At 43.4% G+C, this 23,388-nt stretch overlaps 1 protein-coding gene across 1 annotated transcript in view; it reads left to right on the forward strand.

The window, feature by feature from the left end:
• The window catches only part of LOC120977257 (wiskott-Aldrich syndrome protein family member 3-like), a 47,938-nt gene extending 26,014 nt beyond the window's left edge, over nt 1-21,924 (forward strand). The window contains exons 3-8 of the mRNA XM_040405108.1: nt 1,824-1,977; nt 8,291-8,408; nt 13,347-13,522; nt 13,873-14,133; nt 20,112-20,497; nt 21,767-21,924. Of these exons, the coding sequence (XP_040261042.1) occupies nt 1,824-1,977; nt 8,291-8,408; nt 13,347-13,522; nt 13,873-14,133; nt 20,112-20,497; nt 21,767-21,924 (1,253 nt within the window). The remainder of the gene's footprint in view (nt 1-1,823; nt 1,978-8,290; nt 8,409-13,346; nt 13,523-13,872; nt 14,134-20,111; nt 20,498-21,766) is intronic.
• Nucleotides 21,925-23,388: the final 1,464 nt, after the last annotated feature.

Below are 23,388 nucleotides of genomic sequence, written 5' to 3' on the forward strand. Positions count from 1 at the left end.
CTTGTAACTTATTGTTTGACACCCCTGCATTCTTTGGGCTTAGGGGTCCAGTGGGCGTTCCTATCAATAATAGGACTGCCCACTGGACTCCCAAGCCCAAAGAGAGCAGTGATTTCGATCAATAAGTCACAAAATTATGCTGAATCATTTCCCACAAAACTGTATACCAATCTGCTCAGCCAATCCTGCCCTATAACATGCTGTCTGCAGATTGGATAACATTTTCATAGTGTCAGGTTTCCTTTAAATATTGCATCAACATCCACAATGAAATTTACATGTTTTTGCACTGCAATGAATTAAATCTCTGGGGAAAATCCACGGCATTCCCACAAAAGATAGGGCATGCTGCAGATTTGCTGCATGCCTATAATTATGCCCACTTGTTAACATTCCACTGTATTTGGTTGTGGAAGTACGCAGTGTGTGAATCTGCTCCAAAAACATGGCCTATTGGGGTTCTTTGAGGACTTGGTTTGGAAACACTGCTCTGATTGAGTAGAAGTTGAGCAAAACTAAGCATTATTGCACGAGAGACATGCATTTATGTAACATTGTTTTATATTGAAAGATAACTGTCATATTTTCATTAAAGAAATTTTTTTTTGCATGTTACTGCTGCAGCAGCATTATGCATAAAGCAATCTTTAGTTTCTTCACTTACCACTGTTTTCCTTGAGTTTTCCCCTTAGTTACAGCTGTTTTGAATCCTACATTATGAGGATCTTTTCAAGATGGCTCCTCTGCCAGTTCTCTGAGGCCAAAACTGCATTCCCTCAGGTCACATACAAACATGCTGTAGCCGGCAGCATATCAGATTGGATTACTGAGAGACACCCCCCCCTCACTCTGAAGCCTAATGCAGGCATGCAGTGTGAAGGACCGCCCTCTGTCTTCCTAGCCGGAGACAGATGAGCCATAGCAATGGTCTTTTAAGAGAGTAGTGGAAAGGGACAGGAGACATTAATGAAAGCTGTTATTCTAAGGTAATTGCAGATCTTTTGGCCATTATTGACAGACTAACTCAGGTATACATGCATAGGTCTAATAAACTAGCAAATAAATAAAAATATGACAGTTATCCTTTAAGGCTGTTAAGGTGGCCATACACATTAGATAGAAGTTGGTTGATGATTGAACCGCAGTTGAACAAACAAACATCTGGTGAATGATGATTTCACCGACATGGCCATACATACTTCAGTCCATACTGGCCATTACAGTTATTCAAACTGGCCATACATGTTCAATGAAACCAGTTGATGGACAAAAGATCTTCTGAGAACAGTTCTTCCCTAGAAACATCTCGTTCACAAACAATCTTTCTTTGAATGAAAGATCTTTTGTCTGACTGCAGAAAATGTCAAACACAGCTGAATTCTTTTCAGACGATGATGGTCTGTCACCTTATTTTTCACCTGACAAAAGATTGTAATGGTTGAAATCTTTAGGCTCATGTGTATGGTTAGCTTTAGAGAAGTTCTACTGTACATTTGGCTGATGCAAAGCCATAAAGTTAAGCTGGGCATACACATCCAATAACTGTTGGCTTATCTCCCCCGACATCATCTGTCAGGGAGAGTTGATGGCTCCCCATACACATCAGAGTGTTGGCCGAACCTGACGTTCTCGGCGGGATGGGTTGACAATACACTAATGCGTATGGGAGCCTTTAGTTGAAGCTTTTTAACAGCTGTGAGCTGCTTTAGTTATTTCATATGTACAGAATTGTTATGATATGTATTGTTTTCATTCTGCAACTGTATGCAGTAGGATCTTGTGTAACACATCTCTTTCTCTTTGGGCTTCTTTTGTGCTTACAGTATCGTTGCAAGACATAAATATGAGGAAAGCATTTAAAAGCTCCACAGTGCAGAATCAGCAGGTGGTATCTCGAAATTCCATACCAAATCCAGTTATGGAGATGTACCAACGAGGTGACAAGCCTCCACCACTCAACATCCTGACCCCATACAGGTGATATATAGAATATAAAGCCATGAGGCATTTCCATTTGTTTATATGGCACCAACATAGTCCGCAGTGCTGTACCAGAGATATACCAATCGTATACACATGTATACACAGCACATGATGTATGGTACTATTATGGTATATGGTATTGTTATAATACTATGACTACTATATGGGCTCTTTAGACCCAAGTCAGCCATACACTGCAGTTCAGGTGTCCCTAAATCCTATTACACTACCCGATGTTTGGGTAGGACAAGCACCGATTGTTGATAAACTTATTGATTGCCGCTTGTTTGCACTGGCTTGGCTGTGTTTATTGGGAGGGGGGATGGTTGCTACCACAATTTTCCTCCCCCATTTAGTTGTGCTGATTATCAGCAGCACATTCCTGATTACGCAGAGCAATGTGATAATAGGACATGCTTCATGAAAGATGCAATCAGCCGACAATCAGGCGTTCGTTCGCTCGTTTGTTGGCTGATCTGCAGCACAGTTGCACTGACCAATCATTGGGAGCAAGTATTTCCCCTAATTGGCCCGAAAATCAGGAGGGGAAATAGACCCTTTACTACAAGGCCAGCCAACCATTTTTAGGCAAATACGACTGCACACTCACTAGCTCATCGGGCCACAGTAACAGCCCTGGTTTTCTCTATGGACTGGTACAGTCCACGTACAGTAAGTGTTGCACAGTAGATATAATAGAGACATGTGTAAATATCTGTCTGTAGAGGTGCGCTGTGCATTTTCCTACACAGATGAAGATAAAATTGCTCTTCATACATCCTGAGAATGCTTAAAGGGGTTGTGCAAGAATGGGGTGGTTTTTGGTAAAACCCTCAGTCTGCCAGACCTACAAAGGGAAAATGACTTACCTGCTTCTCGGCACTGCAAGCTCCTTCTCCTGCAGGACTACAATGCTCCCCTGGGCTCCATCGATGTCAGTTTCTGCTTTGACATCGCTGCAGCTAATCATAGGCCACAGAGGTGTCCGGCTCCCCTTGTAACATGACAAATGTTGACTAGTTGATCAGTGGACCCCAGTGGAGCATTGCAGGCCTACAGGAGCAGGAGGGGGGAAGCAGGTAAGTTATCTTCACTTTGCAGGTCTGGCAGAATGGAGGGGTTTGCCAAAAAAAAACTCCATTCTTGCGCAACCCCTTTTATGGGGTTTTCTGGGATTTTCTGAAAGTTTGCTAAAAGCAGGAAATGGTTTAAAAATAAAAAAAAGTAACCATTATTTACCTGTTACATCTGCTGCCGCACTGAGGTCCTCTCCGATGATCCTGCAGTGATGACCATAATTGACATGACCACTGCAGCCAATCACTGACCTCATTGGCCATTGCCGTTCCTGAAAGCATCCCCACTTGGGCCAGTCATAGCTTGCAGTGGTCATGTGAATGATGTAGATAACATCATTTCTGCAGGATCAGCAGGGTCTACAAAAGCAGTGGCACTACAGCAGTAGGATGTAATGGGTGAGTAATGGTTATTTTTTTATACTATTATCTGCTCTTGACCAACTTTTTTTTAAATTCTGGAATCTCTTTCAACATAAGTTCAGAGTTCATTCACTTCATACTGCTCAAGAAACATCTTTTTCTATCATTTATTTATAAAGGCCAAGCATATTCAGAAATTCTGTTGCAATGCAATTAAAAACTGAGCAGGCGTAAAAATTGTAGTGAGATCCCTGCTAATGAGTGAAAATGGAAGAATAAAGCAAAATGTAGCCTCGTACACAGCAGTGGCCGATAGTTATTAATGAGGTTAGCTGGCGAACTGATCAGAGCGGCAGAGACTCTTAGCCTTTTCATTTTCTGCAAAAAGGGCAGGTATTATGTTTCATGTCGTCTCTGCGAAGTGGCATTGCGGCAGCTTCTGACTTCTTCTATAAGGTATAGGAATTAGAAGGGCATTAGGTAGCTGCAGATACTATAGTAAAATGTATAATGTGCACTTTGAAGTCTGTTAGAAATAATGAAGGACACATAAGTATAGGCTGCTTCTGGTCTGCAGGCCTTTGATAGTCATACTGCTTTTACAAGTATATCAAGGGCAGGATCAATAACTTACACAAGGGGAGACCCCATAGAAGAAATAAAAGAGTCACCTTCCTGATGTGGCTCCTAACTACCTTTTCCCTATGTAACCAGAACTGTCATAATGTAAAGAAGCATGAATACTTTTATGAAAGCACTAATGGCAGGATGGAAAGTAGTACCTGTAGATAAAATAGTATGTATGGTGGGTAACCTATTTAAAGGGAGTCTGTCACCTCCATATGGCCATATACAGTGCGTACATGGCTCTGTAGCACACCTATACAGGATTGTAACGGTACCTTTGTTCTTTTCTTTAGACTTGCACCAGCAGGAAAAAAACGAAGTTTAATTCATATGCAAATGAGCACTCACAAGTGCCCAGGGGCGGCGTTCAGTGTGTAGGTGCCCAGGCTGCTCTGCCTTCTTTTCACTTTACTCCTCCCCAGTCTCTTCCTTTGCCCGCCCTCCTATTCTCTTGCCTCATCGATAGGTCTGGACTTGGAGGGCAGGCAAAGGCAGAGGCTGGGGAGGAGTAAAGTGAAAAGATGGCAGAGCAGCCTGGGCACCTACACACTGAACGCCGCCCCTGGGCACTTGCGAGTGCTCATTTGCATATGAATTAAACTTCATTTTTTTCCTGCTGGTGCAAGTCTAAAGAAAAGAACAAAGGTACCATTACAATCCGGTATAGGTGTGCTACAGAGCCATGTACGCACTGTATATGGCCATATGGAGGTGACAGACTCCCTTTAAACAACTGGAATTAAGGTGCTTTGCTATATGGAGCTTCATCCAAAAGCTATGGAGGTACTAATAGTGGCTGATTAATTAACAAGCACTCCCAGCATTTGAAGTTAAAATATTAATCATAAAATTAAAATTGTAAAAAAAATTGTCCAATTGGAGTTAAACGAGAATGCACCAACAGTATATTATCCTCAGTAATTCATCAAATTATATCACTCATTAAATTATCAACATAACATCACATAATTTCATATAAAACTTCATAAAAAACTCATATAATTGTTGTCAACATAAATTATCAATCTCATTTTTCTTTAATTGTATGAGTTTTTTATGAAGTTTTATATGAAATTATGTGATGTTATTTTGATAATTTAATGAGTGATATAATTTGATGAATTACTGGGGATAATATACTGTTGGTGCATTCTCGTTTAACCCCAATTTGACAATTTTTTTTACAATTTTAATTTTTCATTTGCAAATTTTTATTTTATTTTTTTAATGCAACTTCAAATGCTGGGAGCTGGGAGCTAATCAGTCACTATTAGTACCTGTAGCTATAGATGTTCTTGGAAGGAGGCTGTGTTCCGTCAGCCTCTCCGCCTTAAGCCTAATTCACAGTCAGTGTCAGTAAGGCCTCATGCACACGACAGTATTTTTTCATGGTCCGCAAAACGGGGTTCCGTTGGTCCGTGATCCGTGACCGTTTTTTCGTCTGTGGGTCTTCCTTGATTTTTGGAGGATCCACGGACATGAAAAATAAGTCGTTTTGGTGTCCGCCTGGCCGTGCGGAGCCAAATGGATCCGTCCTGATTTACAATGCAAGTCAATGTGGACGGATCCGTTTGACGTTGACACAATATGGTGCAATTACAAACGGATCCGTGCCCCATTGACTTTCAATGTAAAGTCAGGAGTTAATATACCATAGGATCGGAGTTTTCTCCAATCCGATGGTATATTTTAACTTGAAGCGTCCCCATCACCATGGGAACGCCTCTATGTTAGAATATACCATCGGATTTGAGTTACATAGTGAAAACTCATATCCGACAGTATATTCTAACACAGAGGCGTTCCCATGGTGATGGGGACGCTTCAAGTTATAATATACTACGAACTGTGTACATGACTGCCCCCTGCTTCCTGGCAGCACCCGATCTCTTACAGGGGGCTGTGATCCGCACAATTAACCCCTCAGGTGCCGCACCTGAAGGGGTTAATTGTGCGTATCATAGCCCCCTGTAAGAGATCAGGGGCTGCCAGGCAGCAGGGGGCAGACCCCCCTCCCTCCCCAGTTTAAATATCATTGGAGGCCAGTGTGCGCCCCCCCCGGCCCCCCTTCCCTCCCTTTATTGTATTATCATTGGTAGCCAGTGTGCGTCCCCCCCCGGCCCCCCCTCCCTCCCTTTATTGTATTATCATTGGTAGCCAGTGTGTGGCCCCCCCTCCCTCCATTTATTGTATTATCATTGGTAGCGAGTGTGCGCCCCCCCGGCCCCCCCTCTATTGTATTAATATCATTGGTGGTCAGTGTGCGGCCTCCCCTCTTGCCCCCCCCCCCCTCCGATCATTGGTGGCAGCGGAGAGTTCCGATCGGAGTCCCAGTTTAATCGCTGGGGCTCCGATCGGTAACCATGGCAACCAGGACGCTACTGCAGTCCTGGTTGCCATGGTTACTTAGCAATATTAGAAGCATCATACTTACCTGCTGCGCTGTCTGTGACCGGCTGGGAGCTCCTCCTACTGGTAAGTGACAGGTCTGTGCGGCGCATTGCTTAATGATCTGTCACTTACCAGTAGGAGGAGCTCCTGGCCGGTCACAGACAGCGCAGCAGGTAAGTATGATGCTTCTAATATTGCTAAGTATTAGGGGGGGGAGAGGGGAGGCCGCACACTGGCCACCAATGATATTAATACAATCGGGGGGGGGGGGCGCACACTGGCCACCAATGATAAACCAAAAAAGGGAGGGAGGGGGGGCCGGGGGGGACCGCACACTGGCTACCAATGATAATACATTAAAGGGAGGGGGGGGTCGGGGGGGCCGCACACTGTGCCACCAATGATATTAATACAATAGAATGGTATGAAAGTAGCCTATGGACACGGATCACGGACATGGATGCCAATCTTGTGTGCATCCGTGTTTTTTCACGGACCCATTGACTTGAATGGGTCCGTGAACCGTTGTCCGTTAAAAAAATAGAACAGGTCATATTTTTTTGACGGACAGGATACACGGATCACGGAGGCGGATGACAAACGGTGCATTTTCCGAGTTTTCAACGGACCCATTGAAAGTCAATGGGTCCGCAGAAAATCACGGAAAACGGAACAACGGCCACACAACGGTCGTGTGCATGAGGCCTAAGTGTTTGGTCAGTGATTTCCATCAGTGATTTGTGAGCCAAAACCAGATGTGAAGACTCCACAGAGATAAGGTATAAGGGAAGGATATGCACCTGTTCTGTATTTAGACCTGCACCTGATATTGGCTCACAATCATTGATGGAAATCACTGACCGAACACTGACAGTGTGAATGAGGCCTTAGGCCGGATTCACATGTCTTGATCTATGATGCATTGTTAAACCCAAGCAGGGAAATACGTCTGGAATATGGACTTGGGAATCCAAACATATGAATCTGGTCTTATAGCAGATGCTACAAATGTAGTTCCACCCATGTGCCTATGTGCACCTTCAGCCACATACAAGACTTAGGCCTCTTTCACACGACAGTATGGCTTTTTCAGTGTTTTGCGGTCCGTTTTAAACGGATCCGTTGTTCCGTTTTTTGTTTCCGTTGTGTTTCCGTTTCCGTTCCGTTTTTCCGTTCCGTTTTTCCGTATGGCAAATACAGTACACAGTAATTTCATAGAAAAAATTAGGCTGGGCATAACATTTTCAATAGATGGATCCGCAAAAAACGGAACGGATACGGAAGACATACGGATGCACTTCCGTATGCATTCCGTTTTTTTGCGGACCCATAGACTTTAATGGAGCCACGGAACGTGATTTGCGGCCAAATATAGGACATGTTCTATGTTAAAACGGAAAAACGAAAATACGGAAACGGAATGCATACGGAGTACATTCCGTTTTTTTTGCGGAACCATTGAAATCAATGGTTCCGTATACGGACCGTATACGGACCGCAAAAAACGGCCCGTAAACGGGGGAAAAAAACGGTCATGTGAAAGAGGCCTTATACTCACACTCCTTAATTTGTGATGATTAAAGGGGTTGGAGGATCCTAGGAAATGAATTAAATGAGTTTAGCCCAGTAATAGCTGTCTATAAATGCCATCTGCAAAATGTACTGTGATTCCATCATGATCTCTTCTAAAAAAAAATATATACACTTTACAGCAGTGCATCTTGGTAGCCATCTTCATCACTATGTGCTTGCTGGTGGGGTCTATCTATATCTGACACTAGTACGTTTACCCCCAATGATTTCCAGATTTGTGTTTGGTTCACCTAAAATAATTGTTTTCTATATTTTAGAGATGATCGGAAAGATGGTCTTCGATTTTACACAGATCCTTCATATTTCTTTAATTTGTGGAAGGAAAAAATGTTACAAGCTACTGAGGACAAGAGGAAGGAGAAGAGAAGACAGAAAGTAAGTGTTACAAAACCTGCGCTATTTTTTCCAATCTCATCTACAAAATCTTTAGATTAAGGCCTCTTGCAAATGACCGTAGTTTCTGTCTGCATCAGATTTGCATGTCTTGCGGATTGGATGCAGACCTATTCATTTCAATGGGGTTGCAAAAGATGAGGACAGCACACCGGTTTCCATCTGCACTTCCGCTCTGCGGCCCCGCAAAATAAATAGAACATGTCCTATTCTTGTCCATTTCTCAGACAAGGATAGGACATTTCTACAGAAGTTAGAAAATAAATGGTGGCATGCACTCGGCCGGGATCCATGTTTTTCGGATCCGCGATTTGCGGACCACAAAACACTTACAGCTGTTCGCAGGAGCAGACAGAGTTATTCCACCCAGAAGCATTCGTCCTCTGTCTCTGAAGCCGTCGGCACGTTTGCTTCCGGGTGGAATGACTTTTTTCGGCCCCAGCGCACTGTGAGTGCAAGCACTGAGTTTATGAGGCACAGCGTAGGTGTCAGAAGACAGCGCAAATAATTTAGCATTACTGTTCCCAAATATAATTGGGGTTCTGTGGCCAAATTTGTGAACACCATAACTAAATAATAAAATTTCTGTGCTCGAACTATGATATGGGCATAATAACAGATACACCCAATATATACAACATATACATGTGATACATAGACCATTACCACACATTCACCCTGTGCCTGGGTCATTTTCTAACTTGGCATGAGTGGTGCTATGTATGAGAAGACAGGCATGTATTAGTGGCAGTGCAGCACCAACTGGACACTTTAGTAGGCCTATCTTGCACTTACACTTTAAAGGGGTTGTCCGGGTTCAGAGCTGAGCCCGAACATACACAGAATTTCACACAGGCAAGAGCATCCTTTGCATTTCATCCCCTGACAAGAGCATCCTTTGCATTTCATGCTCCGATACTCTCCTTTGCTATGGTAAATAAAAGAGCCCTTTCCCTGCGCGATCCTGCGCACGGCAAGGGAGACTCCGGAGCATGACATGCTTCGATGCTAACATAAGAGGGCTGCCTGAGTGAAAATATGGGTAAGTCCGGGACCAGATCTGAACCCATACAGCCCCTTTAACTTATGGAGCAGTAGGTGGCAGGCTGTACCTGCCTTTAACTGCTTCTATCAGACTGGCCCCTCAAGTAGTGACCAAATGTGTTCAGACTGCCCCTCTTTTACATACACTCACCTAAAGAATTATTAGGAACACCTGTTCTATTTCTCATTAATGCAATTATCTAGTCAACCAATCACATGGCAGTTGCTTCAATGCATTTAGGGGGGTGGTCCTGGTCAAGACAATCTCCTGAACTCCAAACTGAATGTCAGAATGGGAAAGAAAGGTGATTTAAGCAATTTTGAGCGTGGCATGGTTGTTGGTGCCAGACGGGCCGGTCTGAGTATTTCACAATCTGCTCAGTTACTGGGATTTTCACGCACAACCATTTCTAGGGTTTACAAAGAATGGTGTGAAAAGGGAAAAACATCCAGTATGCGGCAATCCTGTGGGCAAAAATGCCTTGTGGATGCTAGAGGTCAGAGGAGAATGGGCCGACTGATTCAAGCTGATAGAAGAGCAACGTTGACTGAAATAACCACTCGTTAAAAAGGTATGTGTTTGAGGTAGTTGCTTAGGGTGAATGGCTTGATAGACAGGAGCAGTCCTATGGAAAATTTTCATTGACAAAACAGTTCTCCCATTACTATGCTGATGATAGAGATCATGACAGGAACAGAACAGTGTGTATTGTGCAGGGAACATATGGCACAATACTTTCAGTCTGACAGTCCTATTCTACTTCTTCTAATAGCACAGGAACGCTGACACTTTTGGGGCGGGATAATAACAACCATGAAATAAACAGTGCGGATCTGTGTGGCAGAAAGTGTAGTGCGCATCTCTCTGATGATTATATGTTGTGACGTGTTAGCGTCTTGTCACCTAGACATGTCACGCAATGCCATTAGGAACATTGTCTCCAGCTTATCTGTGTGCAAAAAGGAAGCAGTGTGGATTTCAGCTCCAGGGTCTTGTCTATCTTATCTTTTTACATGAATTTTAATTTAGAAATAGAGATGATGAGATATGTATATTTCCAACATCTTAAAGACTGCACCACTTACAGTCTTTGTGTGCTGAAATGTGCATCCTGATCCTATCCTTTTCTTATATGAGGGTCTAAGAGCTAGAATTTAGCCCACAGACGCCATCGTTCTGGCTCAGTTTGTGACAAATCATTGGCGCACATGTCTTGTCCCACTGTTATTATATGTTTTAGGGAATTTTTGCACCTTGCTAGACAAGCGGCATGATTTAAAGGGGCTGTCGCATCTCAGCGTTACTAAGGTGAGATGCGACTAAGTAGGAAACAGCGGAGCGGCCCAGCGCACTGTTGGATCAGTAGCTTCTATTGCAGTGCATTGGAGCTATGGAAACAGTGCAGTGCAGCACAGCTATACCGTTTCCAAGTTAGGATACATTCACATGACCATTAAAAATGGATAAACTGTCAGTTTTTCATGGCCATTTTTCATCAGTTTATGGATCCATTTTCTGGCCGTCCATTTATCCGTTTTTAGTGCCCGTTTTAGGGGGGTACTATCTCTCTTTAGGGAGAGAGCGCCTTAATCAGCGTGAGGAGTCTTATAGGACATACATGCTCCTCTGGAATTCTGGGAGAAAAGGGATGCAAATGAGCTCTTAACAAGCTCCGCCTCTAATGCCACCAGATGTAAGGCAGATATCCTAGAAGTCAATGTCTTAGTGCCCGTTTTGCATCCATTTCTAACAGCCATTAAAAATTAATGAATTTCATATGCTTTTATCTTTTTTTAACATCCCCACCCCTGCAGTGCCCTCACAGTATACATAATGCCCCCCTAGTGCCCCTGGAAATCAAATGACCACCATAGCCCCCCAATGTAAATAATGTACTGTACTGTGCCACCCAGTATAAATAATGCTCCCAATTGTGGCCCCCCCTCCCAGTATAAACAATGCAGCCTATAGTGCCCCCAGTATATATAATTTCCCCCTCTCAGCTGCCCCACCCCGGTAGTGCTGGCAAAACAAATATATTAAAAATTCTCACATCATTCACTTGCACGCAGGGAACACTTGATTCGCACTGAAGTGACCAGGACTTGCCTCTTCCAGCGTAGTGATGTCACGTCACGGGAGCTTCAGATCCTGCTGCCTCCAGTGTGGATAAAGCGTTCGCTCGAGTGCAAGTGGTTGAGGTATTTTTTTGAACCTCTGAAGGGCCCTTTTTAACATAGTGTACCTATTTTTTATGGTCGTTAGACGGGTGTCAAGTGGAAAGTATTCAACAGTAAATAATGTCACAATAGCAAAATGACAATGACTTGGGTAATACATGAAGAACATCAACACCAAATATACAGAATAAGAAACAATCATGTAAATGCAAAACGTGTTATAAATATGTTGTACCATAAATGATGGTTGTGGAGGGAAAAAACACAGGGCTAAATAATAGTGCCACAGTAAATCCCAGCCTGGTCCAAGTTTACGATGTCTAAATCAGGGATCAGCGAACTCCGGCTGTTCTGACACTACAACTCCCAGAATACTCCATTCACTTCTGTGGGAGTTACAAGAATAGCTGAGCAAATGTGCATGCTGGGAGTTGTAGTTTCACAGCAGCTGGAGTGCCGAACGTTGGTGACCAATGATCTACTGTACATATTAGACAGGATTAGTAAATCCGTCCTAATGTATGGAATCCTGACAGGGCAGCACAAATACATGGTAATCTCTGAAATCATAGCTATACAATGATGCAATTCTTATTGTCTGCAGCCACCACTGAATGTGTACAGCTTATATTAAACTCAGGGAAAGCTGTATAAATTCATATGCAGTAACCTCTCGCTATTGTTGGCTGCAGGTAGCCTGCATTTTATAATTTAACTCTATGGACAAAATCAGTAGAGCAGGGGTGCACAACCTGCAGCTTGGGGGCCACATGCATTCTGTATGGCCCCCAAACATTTGGACATAGAAATGCTTTCCTATGTGTGGGTTCATGTATGGTTTCCATGTCAGAGAGTAGTGGAAAACAGCTCAGGAGCCGGGACCGGCAGGTACTGATGGTGCACTGTGTATATGAGTTAGTGACTCGACCATATATACAAGTGACTCTCTCCACTGTAGTTTATGGAAATTGTAAAATGTTAGGCTGTTAACACAACACCCTTAGGGTCCATTTACACATCCGTGGAATGGGTCCGCATCCGTTCCGCAATATCCGAAACGGGTGCGGACCCATTCATTCTCAATGGGGCAGGAATGGATGCGGAGAGCACACTATGTGCTCTCCGCATCTGCATTTCCGGAGCGCGGCCCGATCTTCCGGTCCGCAGCGCTGTAAAAAAATAGAACACGTCCTATTCTTGTCCGCAATTACGGACAAAAATTGGCATTTCTATGGGGGTGTCGGCAATTTTCGGTTCCGCAATGCACTACGGACGTCTGAATGGAGCCTTATCTACAAGAGCCACTTGCATGCATGGTCTTCCCACCTCTAAATTGCTGACTGGGGAGAAGGGGACCCCCATTCTACTGAAAGATGGGAGTCCAAGAAGTGGAGCCAGCACCAATCAGACATTTATGGCATATATTCTTGATATGCTATAAATGTCTAAGATGGTAATACCTCTTTAACGTTTACTGTGGCCCTTGGGGTTTAATCTGACAGTGCAGCCCTCAGACCAGAAAAGGTTGGGCATTCCTGCAGTAGAGCTTCTGAGCAATGCATGTCCAGGTTGAGAAAGACTGCTGTAGCCTGCGCGCCCTGTCTCTCTGGTTCTGATGTGGTTTCTGTCAAACAATATAGTTTACAACTTTCCTTATCACAAGATGTGTATGAGTAACCTCTTGTATGTCTCCAGGAGCAGAGGCAAGTGGAAGATCCCACCCGGGAAGTGAAGAAGGTTCGGAAAGCTCGGAACAGGAGGCTAGAATGGAACATGATGGCCTATGATAAGGAGTTCAGGCCAGATAACAGGTTCTCACCATCTCCATATCATGTGACTTCATCCGAGGGATCACTATCCCCTGATAATAGGCAGGTTCCACACACAATATGTCCACACTGAAATATCTTTTGGCTGTGAAACAGACGGTAGTTTCATATTTTTGGGGTTGTTGGAGGGGATACGCTCCTCATCATGTCCCAAAACATATGTTAAAATGTAAGCAACGTTTACCATGTAAATGCATATGTGTATGTTCTAGTCCTACCTTTCTATAAAATATACATTTTGCTGTTGTATTCCCAACAACATGCATTTTATAAATAATCTTTTCTGTATTTGGAGCGTAGCATATTTATTTAACCCCTCTCATCCTGGGTGGGACGTCAGCACCATTAGATATAACTGATCCTATGTACTTCCACATATTGTATTTCTGCAGGTCGCATGCTTCAGATCTTGATCACTCGTATCCGGCCAGTCCCAATCACCCCACTCAGCAGATCCTGGCTGCTATCCCTCACCTGACCGCAGAGAACAAAGAGATCATACTAATGGCCAGTCAAGCACAAGAGCATGGCTACCGCTCATCCGCCCCGGGTAGCCGGCAGAACAGTCTGAACAGAGCCCAGCAGGCGCATGTACCACAGCCACCAGAGGCCATTCTCAATGGCCCACGGCCTCAGGTCTTGAAGGATTATGGGTAAGTGACACATTCGATCATGTCTGAAGAGAGGAAGGAGACAGCTATTTTTATTAACTGCTTCAGCACTGAAACAAACCTACGTGTAGGTCCTTGCAGTAGCTGAATTTGCTGGATAGTTGTGTTCCATTTATTATGAAGTACATTTGCATCTTCCTATTTTCCAAATCTGAAGTTTATTACTGATGTGTGATTTGCAATCTGTGATATTTAATTGTTAAGGATTTCTTCATTTCGTCTCATAGATGTTAGATATTTTAAATACCGTGACCAATAGATCCATTTATTTCAGGCCATAAGAGACCATTAACCCCTTGAGGACCTCCGACGTACATGTACGACGTACATTTACGACGGAAGTCCGTATCGCACGTGCAGCAGGCACCATAGCCGCCGGGTTTCTGCTATTTTAAATAGCAGACACCTGCGGCACATGTATGTGATAAGCCCTTTCAGATGCCGAGGTCAAATGTGACCACGGCATCAGAGCAGTCCGGAAGTGGAAGGTAACAGCTTTCCCCGGCTGAGATCGGGGAACCTGTTACAGTATTCTAATAGACCGAAGCCTCAAGCAGGTTTCAGAGTCTATAAGATGAATATACCAATACATGCCACTAGGTGGCAGCACTGTATTGTTATATTGAAAATTAAGTGTTCAATGACGGCTATATAGCCGTCAATGAACACAATAAACAATCTAAGGATTGCCAATTATAGTCACCCAGGGTGACTTAAAAAGAAAAAAGGAAAAAAAAGGTTTTACAAATAAAAAAAAATATATAAAAGTTCATATCACCCCCCTTTCCTTAAAATAAAAATACTTACAGGTGTGGTAAAGTTGTAACCGTACTGATCTCGAGAATGAAGATTGGTCAATTTTAACGCATAGTGTACAGTGTGGAACAATAATTCTACCTCATTTTGAATATTTTTTTTCCACTTCCCACTACCTGGTATGCAACCGTAAATGGCGCCATTAGAAAATACAACTTGTCCTGCAAAAATTAAGCCCTCATAAGGCTATGTGAACAGAAAAATAAAAAAGTTAGTACTATGGGAAAGCGGGGAGTGAAAAACAAAAACGCTAAAATGGAAAATCTCAGGGTTCTCTAAGGGTTAATGTTTACTCCCAAAAAAATAAAACAAAAATGCAAACTATATTAACTACCAGGTAATGTTATAAGACTGATAACACATGGTTCCTCATATAATATTTTGCCCCTATTTTTTTCAGCAGCTCATCAGTGTGTTGTTTTTACTACATCCTATGTCTGACAGTTCTTCTGACAGAATACAGGTTACCATAAACAGCAGCCTGCCATCTGCTGAAGGGTCCCTTTTCTCTACATCTCTTGCAATTCTTCCTTAGAGTTCATTCACACAACCTTCCTTAGGGTTCAGTCACATTGATTTTAATGGGTTTGTGATCTGCAAGATGCAACAAAAAATAGGATGTGTTCTATCTTTTGAGGCATGCAGGCACAGACCTGAAAGCACGTGGAAGGGCTTCCATGTGTTTCCACGTCCCTGCCTCCACGCCGCAAAAGATAGGACATGTCCTATCTTTTGTCGCATATTGCAGATCACAAACCCATTGACGTCAATGGGTCCTCACTGAAATGCGGAATGAGCACTGCCAGTACCCATGTTTGGCGGATATGCGGTTTGCATTCCGCAAAACGGTCATGGCCGTCGCACAGTCATGTGAATGTGACCTTACTAAGGGTTCCGCGCATTTTTCAGTATACTTAATAGGAGGAGAAGAGGGGAAAGGTAGAGGCAGAGAGAGCAATGAGAATCTATCCAGCATCTGTGCGGTGACCTCAACACCACTGGACAGATAACCAATCTCCGCATACCTTTCTCTACCGCTCCCGTCTAGCTGCTACATGAGAGACCATTTTATGCGCCTCATAAACACATAGACACCATCTGACATATTTTCATGTATTCCATAAAGTATGGACATCAGTGGCCGAAGAGTTGTGCACCCCATAGACATACAGCCCTATCTCTGCAGCAGTGAGAATGGAGCTCTTGCCATATCTTAAAAGCTATGGACAACTTTGGGTGTAGTTTTATCATTGCATACTACTCATTTTGAGCTAAAATCTTTTTTTCAGTTGTTTTTTATGTTAAAAAAAATGCCAACAGTTTTTCCTCTACAGCGTTAAACTTTCAGTGCATTTGCAGACTATTGTTTCCTATTTCTCAGTGAATCCATCAGAGAGCTGCCCTGATGGCACTACCTGTAGCCCTTATCTCTGAACTGACAGCTCATAAACCCCTATTTTAAAAGGGTTGGCCCATCTGGGACATTGATGACATATCGCTAGGATATGATAGGTGCATGTGCAGTGTCCTCTCCTTCACTTTGTGGGGCCCCGTTCCCTATATACAGGTACGACTTGACATTGATGGTATATCTTAGTGATATTCCATCGATGTCCCAGATGGGCCAACCCCTTTATGCTAAGTTCCTAAACTGATAAGTATTTAGTGCTTATGAGCTGTTAGGAAAGTACAGAAAAGGGCTACAGATTGATCCATTAGCGCAGCACTGGTCTGTAAATGCACTGGAAGTGAAAGCTGTTGAGGAAAAACTGTTGAAAATCTTTAAATCAAGACCAATTGAAATTACCCCTAACATGAGCGGAATGAAAAGATTTTCAAAAAATCCCCTTAAAGGTGTCCATAGGCTTTAAGGTACAGTAAGGGCTCCATTCTCCCCGCTGCACAGATAGGGTATGTCTGAAGATTGTACGACTACTCTGCCACTGATGTCCATAGTTCACGGAATTCGTGTTAGTCCTGTAGGAGACAAGTCTTCAGCACCTTGGAGAGCTCACTACCTCTTTCTACAACCTGTGACAGCTGTAAGCATTAAAGGGCTTTTCCAGGATTTTAATATTGATGACCTATCCTCAGGATAGGCCATCAATATCAGATCAGCAGCACCCCCGCCGATCATCTAGTTAAAGAGAAGACTGTGCTCCATGCCAGCGCAGCCTTCCCTTCATTCTTTAACTCTTCGCCGTCGACAGCGCAGCGGCGAGCAGATGTAATTACATTCACTTCTATGGAAGGGCTCTGTAGTATACACTTGAATAGGAACGAGTCGTCCGATTGAAATTAATGCGATGGCTTGTAATTACTCCTGCTCGCCTCTGCGATTTGCAGGTAAAGAATGCGCTTACACAGAGAGCAGCCTTCTCTTCAACCAGCTGATCGGCGAGGGTGCCGGTGTTGGGCCACCGCCAATCTGATATTGATGACCTATCCTGAGGATAGGTCATCAATATTAAAATCCTGGAAAACCCCTTTAAATCCCAGAACGAGAACCAGATGCCATTCAGACTCATTACCAAGAGGCATTTAACTAACCTCAGTGACAGATATAGAAATTTGAGCGTGATGAAACCATGGGCCCATAGAGAAGACTAGTGCACAAGACGTGGACTGTGTCCGTCTCATTCAGTGTAATATTTTATAGGATGTCACATATTGTCCGTTTCCTGCTTTATTAATAAATCGACTTGAGAAGTTGGGGCATATATCTATATTATTATTAGGCAGTCTTTTGTCTTATGCATGTTGGCTGCTGGCGAGCAGGGACGTGGTCGGTCTGTTGTAGAAAGGGCTCTATTTGTATGCATATAGATATGCTGTAGGGTCCCTTCTACCTGCAGAAGCTCAAAGGACAGCCTTTAACCTATGGGCTCACTACTAGGGATACTCACCAAGGCAAAGCTAGGCTTAAGAGGACCTGTCTCTTTCCTGACATGTTTTAGGAAATACTTTCTTGAGCATCTTTCCTTAGATCTCTGCATTGGGTATGTTTTTCCTCCCAGAGATGTATAAATATATTGTGATCTGGATGTTCTTGTAAAATAATACACCCCCCAAATGGTAATACTGTACCTTGTTATCAATGAATTTTTAAAAGGAATATGTCACCAGCTGTTTGCATAGACACTGTGGTTCACCTGGTTAAAACAACGTTTTTTTTTTGTGTTGATCCAATGCCCATTCCCGAGTTTTGATGCTTTTTCGTAATATGCAAAATAGGCCTTTGGTGCAATGAGGGTGTCGCCCCTTGCTCTTGTTGCACCCAAGCTTCACTCCTTTCTGTGGTCAGCCCCTCCCTCACTGCTTTGATTGACAGGAGCAGGCAGCGGCAAAGCAGCAAGGGAAGCGATAGCCACAGAAAGGAGTGGAGCTTGGGTGCAACAAGAGTGACGTGATGCCCTCATTGCACCAACAGTTTAATATGCATATTAAGAAAAAGTATCAAAACTCAGTAACGGAGCCTGGGATCACCTGTTTTAGTCAGGTGAACTACAGCTATGTGTCTATACAAATAGTTTGATAAGGAAGTAGCTGGTGACAGATGTCCTTTAAGTTTCTAGGAGGAGTAAGAGAGGAACAGCACAATGCAGAGTTAAAAAATATGCTCCAGAATTGTCATATTAGTACACAATAATTTATTAAAATAGACATGTGAGAAGAGATGACTGGTCCTCTTTAAAGGAAAAACCTGGACACAACTGATACATTGTTGTAGGGATGTAGGCTTAGTGCAGGGTCTGAGGGTGCGGTGCATGACACGGGGATTATTTCTGTGCTGTTATTGTCTGTTGTGTCATGCAGCACCACCTCAGATCCCACATGAGGCATAACCCATGGGTGTGCCCAGGATTTTGATATTGATTGCCTATGCTCAAGATAGACCATCAATATCAGATTGGCGGAGGTTCCAACATCCTTCTCCCCTGCCGATCAGCTGTTGTAGCTCCAGCATCAGAAGTCTTCGCTGGGACTACAGCTCTGTCTGCAGCACTGCTACCATTCACCAGCTCCATCCACTACACACTGGACAGAGCTGTGTTGTTACAGCAATGATGCTACAACAAAACAGCTAATCTCCAGATGTGTGGGTGTAAGACCCGCTCCAATCCGATATTGATGGTCTCTCCTGAGGCTAGACTATCAACATGAAAAGCCTGGATAACCCCTTTAAGTCTTAGGCTAATTTCAGACAAGCTTGTCCACTGTGGAAAACATGCTCCGCCATGGACACTGCTCCTTTCACAGGACAACACAGCATTATAATGATTTATAATGCTGTGCGTCTTTGCCCGATCTTACATCTACTGAATTGTGCTGACATAATGCTGTCAGTATAATTCAGTAGATGCAAGGTCGACCAGAGACACACAGCATTATAAATCATTATAATGCTGTGTGGTCCTGTGAAAGGAGCAGTGTCCATGGCGGAGCATGTTTTCCACAGTGGACAAGCTTGTCTGAAATTAGCCTAAGGAGTCCTGTACACAGCCTTAGCTTTGGTCCACATCCAATCCACATTTTTTGTGGATCAGATGCGAACCCATTTATCTCAGTGGGGCAGCAAAAGATGCGGACAGCACACCCATGTGTTGTCGCGTCCGTAAGTCCGTTCCACGGCCCTGCAGAAAAATAGAACACGTCCTATACTTGTCTGTTTTGCGGATATGGTCGTGTGCAGGAGCCCTAACTCAGATAGTTCCTTGAAAAGGTCGGTGTCATGCATCTTGCTCTGCTACATAGCCAGGCTAGGCAGTATTTTTGGAGAGACAGTTATAGCTGAGCTGTGTAGGTAAACAAGAGCGGGATGAATTTGCAAAGACAAGAGGGGAAGTTTTACGCTGATATCCCCTGCAGTGCCAGAGGACGCTCCTAATTTATGACGGGCTAATACCCTCATCATAATTTAGCCTCATTTCCAGCAGTCCGTGCGTCTAAACTAAAAATCTATGCCAGCTCGGACATGGGGTAGATTTTAGTCTTCTTTTATGTAAGACACAGAAGATAAATGTTTCTAAAAATAGTGACTTTATATATGAATTATGGCGCCTACATGTCTAATTATATGGCTATATTACAGAATACTGAATTATTCACTCACAGGAACTGTAATGTGTTTTTTTTTCTTTCAGTGGTCAACAAGGGACAGTGATTGAATATTTTGTGCCTCCTGCCCCTCCACCGCCTCCTCCTGTAATTCCTTCTGCACAAACAGCTTTCGACAGCCCAATCGCTGCCCCCACTCCTGTAGCTCTCAATGTAGCTGCCTCCATGTCCTCATATATCCCTGCCCCACCTCCAGCTCCCCCCTGCCCATACACTGGTTCTCCTCCTCAAATTGGTTCTTTGGGACCACCCATAGCCCCTCCCCCACCGCCCCCAGGTCCTCTAACTGTTACCGCTTCCCCTGTTCATTCCGCTTCCCCACTCGCGGTCACTGTGGAACCAAGGAAACCTCAGATTCCGCTCATTCCTATGAGTGATGCCAGGAGTGACCTCCTAGCTGCAATCCGCAGAGGTAAGTGGTCTTTTCTCTGTCATCATAATTAAGAGTCCTCTTTTTGTGTTCTGACCTGGGTATTTATGGAAATACTTGAGATGCATTATTGCTTGGTTACTTGTAACCAAAATGTTTTCTATGGAAACATTTGAGAACTGATTTCCTCTCACGTTATTCTGAGCTCTGAATTTAATGCTCATACAGTAATATAGTGGGCATCTAATAATACGTCTGCCAGGTTTACCATGTAGATGTGTAAGAAAGCCGACGCGATGAGGCGGTAGGTTTGGCCCTGTAGTATATTACAGGGTTGATGTACTAGAGTCACCATCTGAACCACAGCCAGTGAACCCAAAAACTGCTATCAGCCTTCCCAAACCACTGTGGGAGGTATGAAACTAAGGCTACCCCTAGGTTTTCACCAGTCGTCTGCAAGACAGGATGGATTTGGATGCTAGGGACCCAGAATACTTCTGAGGATTAATGTGGACACACAAGTAGCAGACCTTACAGAATGACCAGGGAGGTGCAACAAAAACAAGAAGGGTCAAAACCAGGAAAAATACATACACAGTAAATGCAGAGCACGGGTCAGTTACTAGGCGAGTCGATATAAACAGGAATAGCAGGCATAAGAGTAAATCCAAAAAGCAAGACAGAAATCAGATCTCCAAGAATATCAGCATGAAGTCACACAGTGTAGAGCCTAGAATACTAACTGCAATCTCAGGCATGGTTGAGAGGAAACAGCGGTCTTAAATCCTCCGCCTAGCTCTGGGATTGGACACAGAGTCAGAAACGGAAACCTGATTGGCTTGGTTTCCAGTCACTCTGACAAGTCCAGCAGCTGGGACTTGCCTGGGAGGAATGGCAACCCTCACAGTACAGCACTGCATAGCGATGTGATGTGAACGCCTGACACTTCTCCAAAGTGAGTGGAAACGTAGGCGTGGTTAGCAATTTTAATGAATTTCAATCCATGTTTTTTACAAAAAAATCATAAACTCACTCCAGTAGGGAGGATGGCGTAAAAAAACGGAGCATTTCTAGATAAAAGTTTTAGTTTTAAAGATGAGCCAGATTTAACAAACAACTTGCAAAGTGCACCAGCACAGCCTCAAGCAAAACTGACTTCAGATATTGCCATTATGATCGATTCCCCCAGTTATATTTTTCAAGAACCTTGTTTTAATCTCAATGAAAACTATAGAGCAAATTAGAAATCGGTTTCCTCTCTCGGCACTCGTATTTTTAGTCTTAAAGGCTGCGTTTCTGGTTGTTGTTTAGGTATCCAGCTTCGGAAAGTCCAAGAGCAGAGAGAACAGGAGGCAAAGAAGGAGCCGGTTGGAAACGACGTGGCTACAATCCTATCCCGCAGGATTGCTGTGGAGTACAGTGAGTCTGATGACGACTCGGAATTGGATGAGAATGAATGGTCTGATTAAAGAATTGGAATCTCCGTGTTTCTTATATTGTCAATGCCGACTCTCACATACCTTCTGCAGTGGACACAAAATGGACACAAGATGCATTCATTATACAGTGTAACTCACTAGTGCAGCTACCAATATCACTGAGCTCTGCCTGTTGATGTCTGTGTATATACATGCCTGAGAATCTCCACTTGTGTAGATGTGTCAAATTTACTATTATATTTAAGATTATAGTCAACTGCTGTGTCCTGTTGTTGTTACTATGGGCCATAGTAATAAATGACAGTCTACAGAAACATGTCGTATTTGGACAAGGGATACCTGAGCTGCACAAGTTTGGCCTTTTATGTATTATTGGCTGTAAGTGGCAATATAAGAGACAAGAAACTGCGCCATGTTATATTAAAAGCACAACCCTGCGTGCCATAGGACGTTATCTGACAGTGCTACAGATGTAGCAGGGTTAACACACAAACGCTCTCAAATTTCTTAACTCATTGCGTTATCTTGAAACAAAAGCCATTGAAAAGCAATTGAAGGTGTTTGCTTAACGCATTTATTTTAGATAACACGTCTCATAAAGCATGTGTGTTAACTCTACTACATCTGTACAATATAGCTAGAGGGTTTATGATTTAAAGAGAAGAGTTCATAGACATGAAATCTTTCAAGACTCTAAAAAAATGGCATTGGTGACTTACTCAGATCTGCCGACCCCATACAGCTCGGCGTAGGACTACTATTTTATGTGTCCCCAGCTTCTCCGTCTGTGAGATCCGGGCCACCTTTAGTTAAGTTATGACTGACTGTACAATATTCATTTGGAAAATTTTCTATATGATTTCTTCATCATATTTATTATGTAGAGGTTTTTATAATGCTACTTATAATGCTCCACTCTAATATGACAAATTCCCTCTCTATGAGGGTCCCGTGTCTTGAAATAAGGCTCATCTAAGAATGTCAAAGCTAAAGTATATGGATAGCTTTTGTCTTAGGCTTCATGGACATCTGTTAGTCTGTTCCAGCAGAGGAGCAGACCAGGAATTACCAGCATAGCTGGACACTGCCGAGGCCCACTAGATCCCCTCCATTCATGTCAGATATTTGCTGGAAACCTGACAGATCACACTATAGTGAATAGGGATCCAGAAGGCCCTCGTGGTATCTGGCTATAACGGATATGATAATTCTGGTAGTCTGCTCCTCTGCCAGAACAATCTACCAGAATCTAGCCTTGCCCAGTCAGACTTTCCTGTTTCTTTGACTTAAAGGGTTTGTCCGGCCTAATTAAAAAAAAACTTATGTCTGGCAGCAGTGTGTTAAACAAATCAGAAACTCTCATTTAGCTTTCTAGATGCTTCACTTGAAACAACATTCCGGTCTTGCATATATAACCATTGAGGCCATTGATTGTCTACATTGGTTTTTTCACCAAGAACAGATCCCCATAATTAGACAATATAACCCCTTTAA

The sequence above is a fragment of the Bufo bufo genome, chromosome 8, assembly GCF_905171765.1.
Source record: "Bufo bufo chromosome 8, aBufBuf1.1, whole genome shotgun sequence".
In the NCBI taxonomy this organism is placed as follows: Eukaryota; Metazoa; Chordata; class Amphibia; order Anura; family Bufonidae; genus Bufo; species Bufo bufo.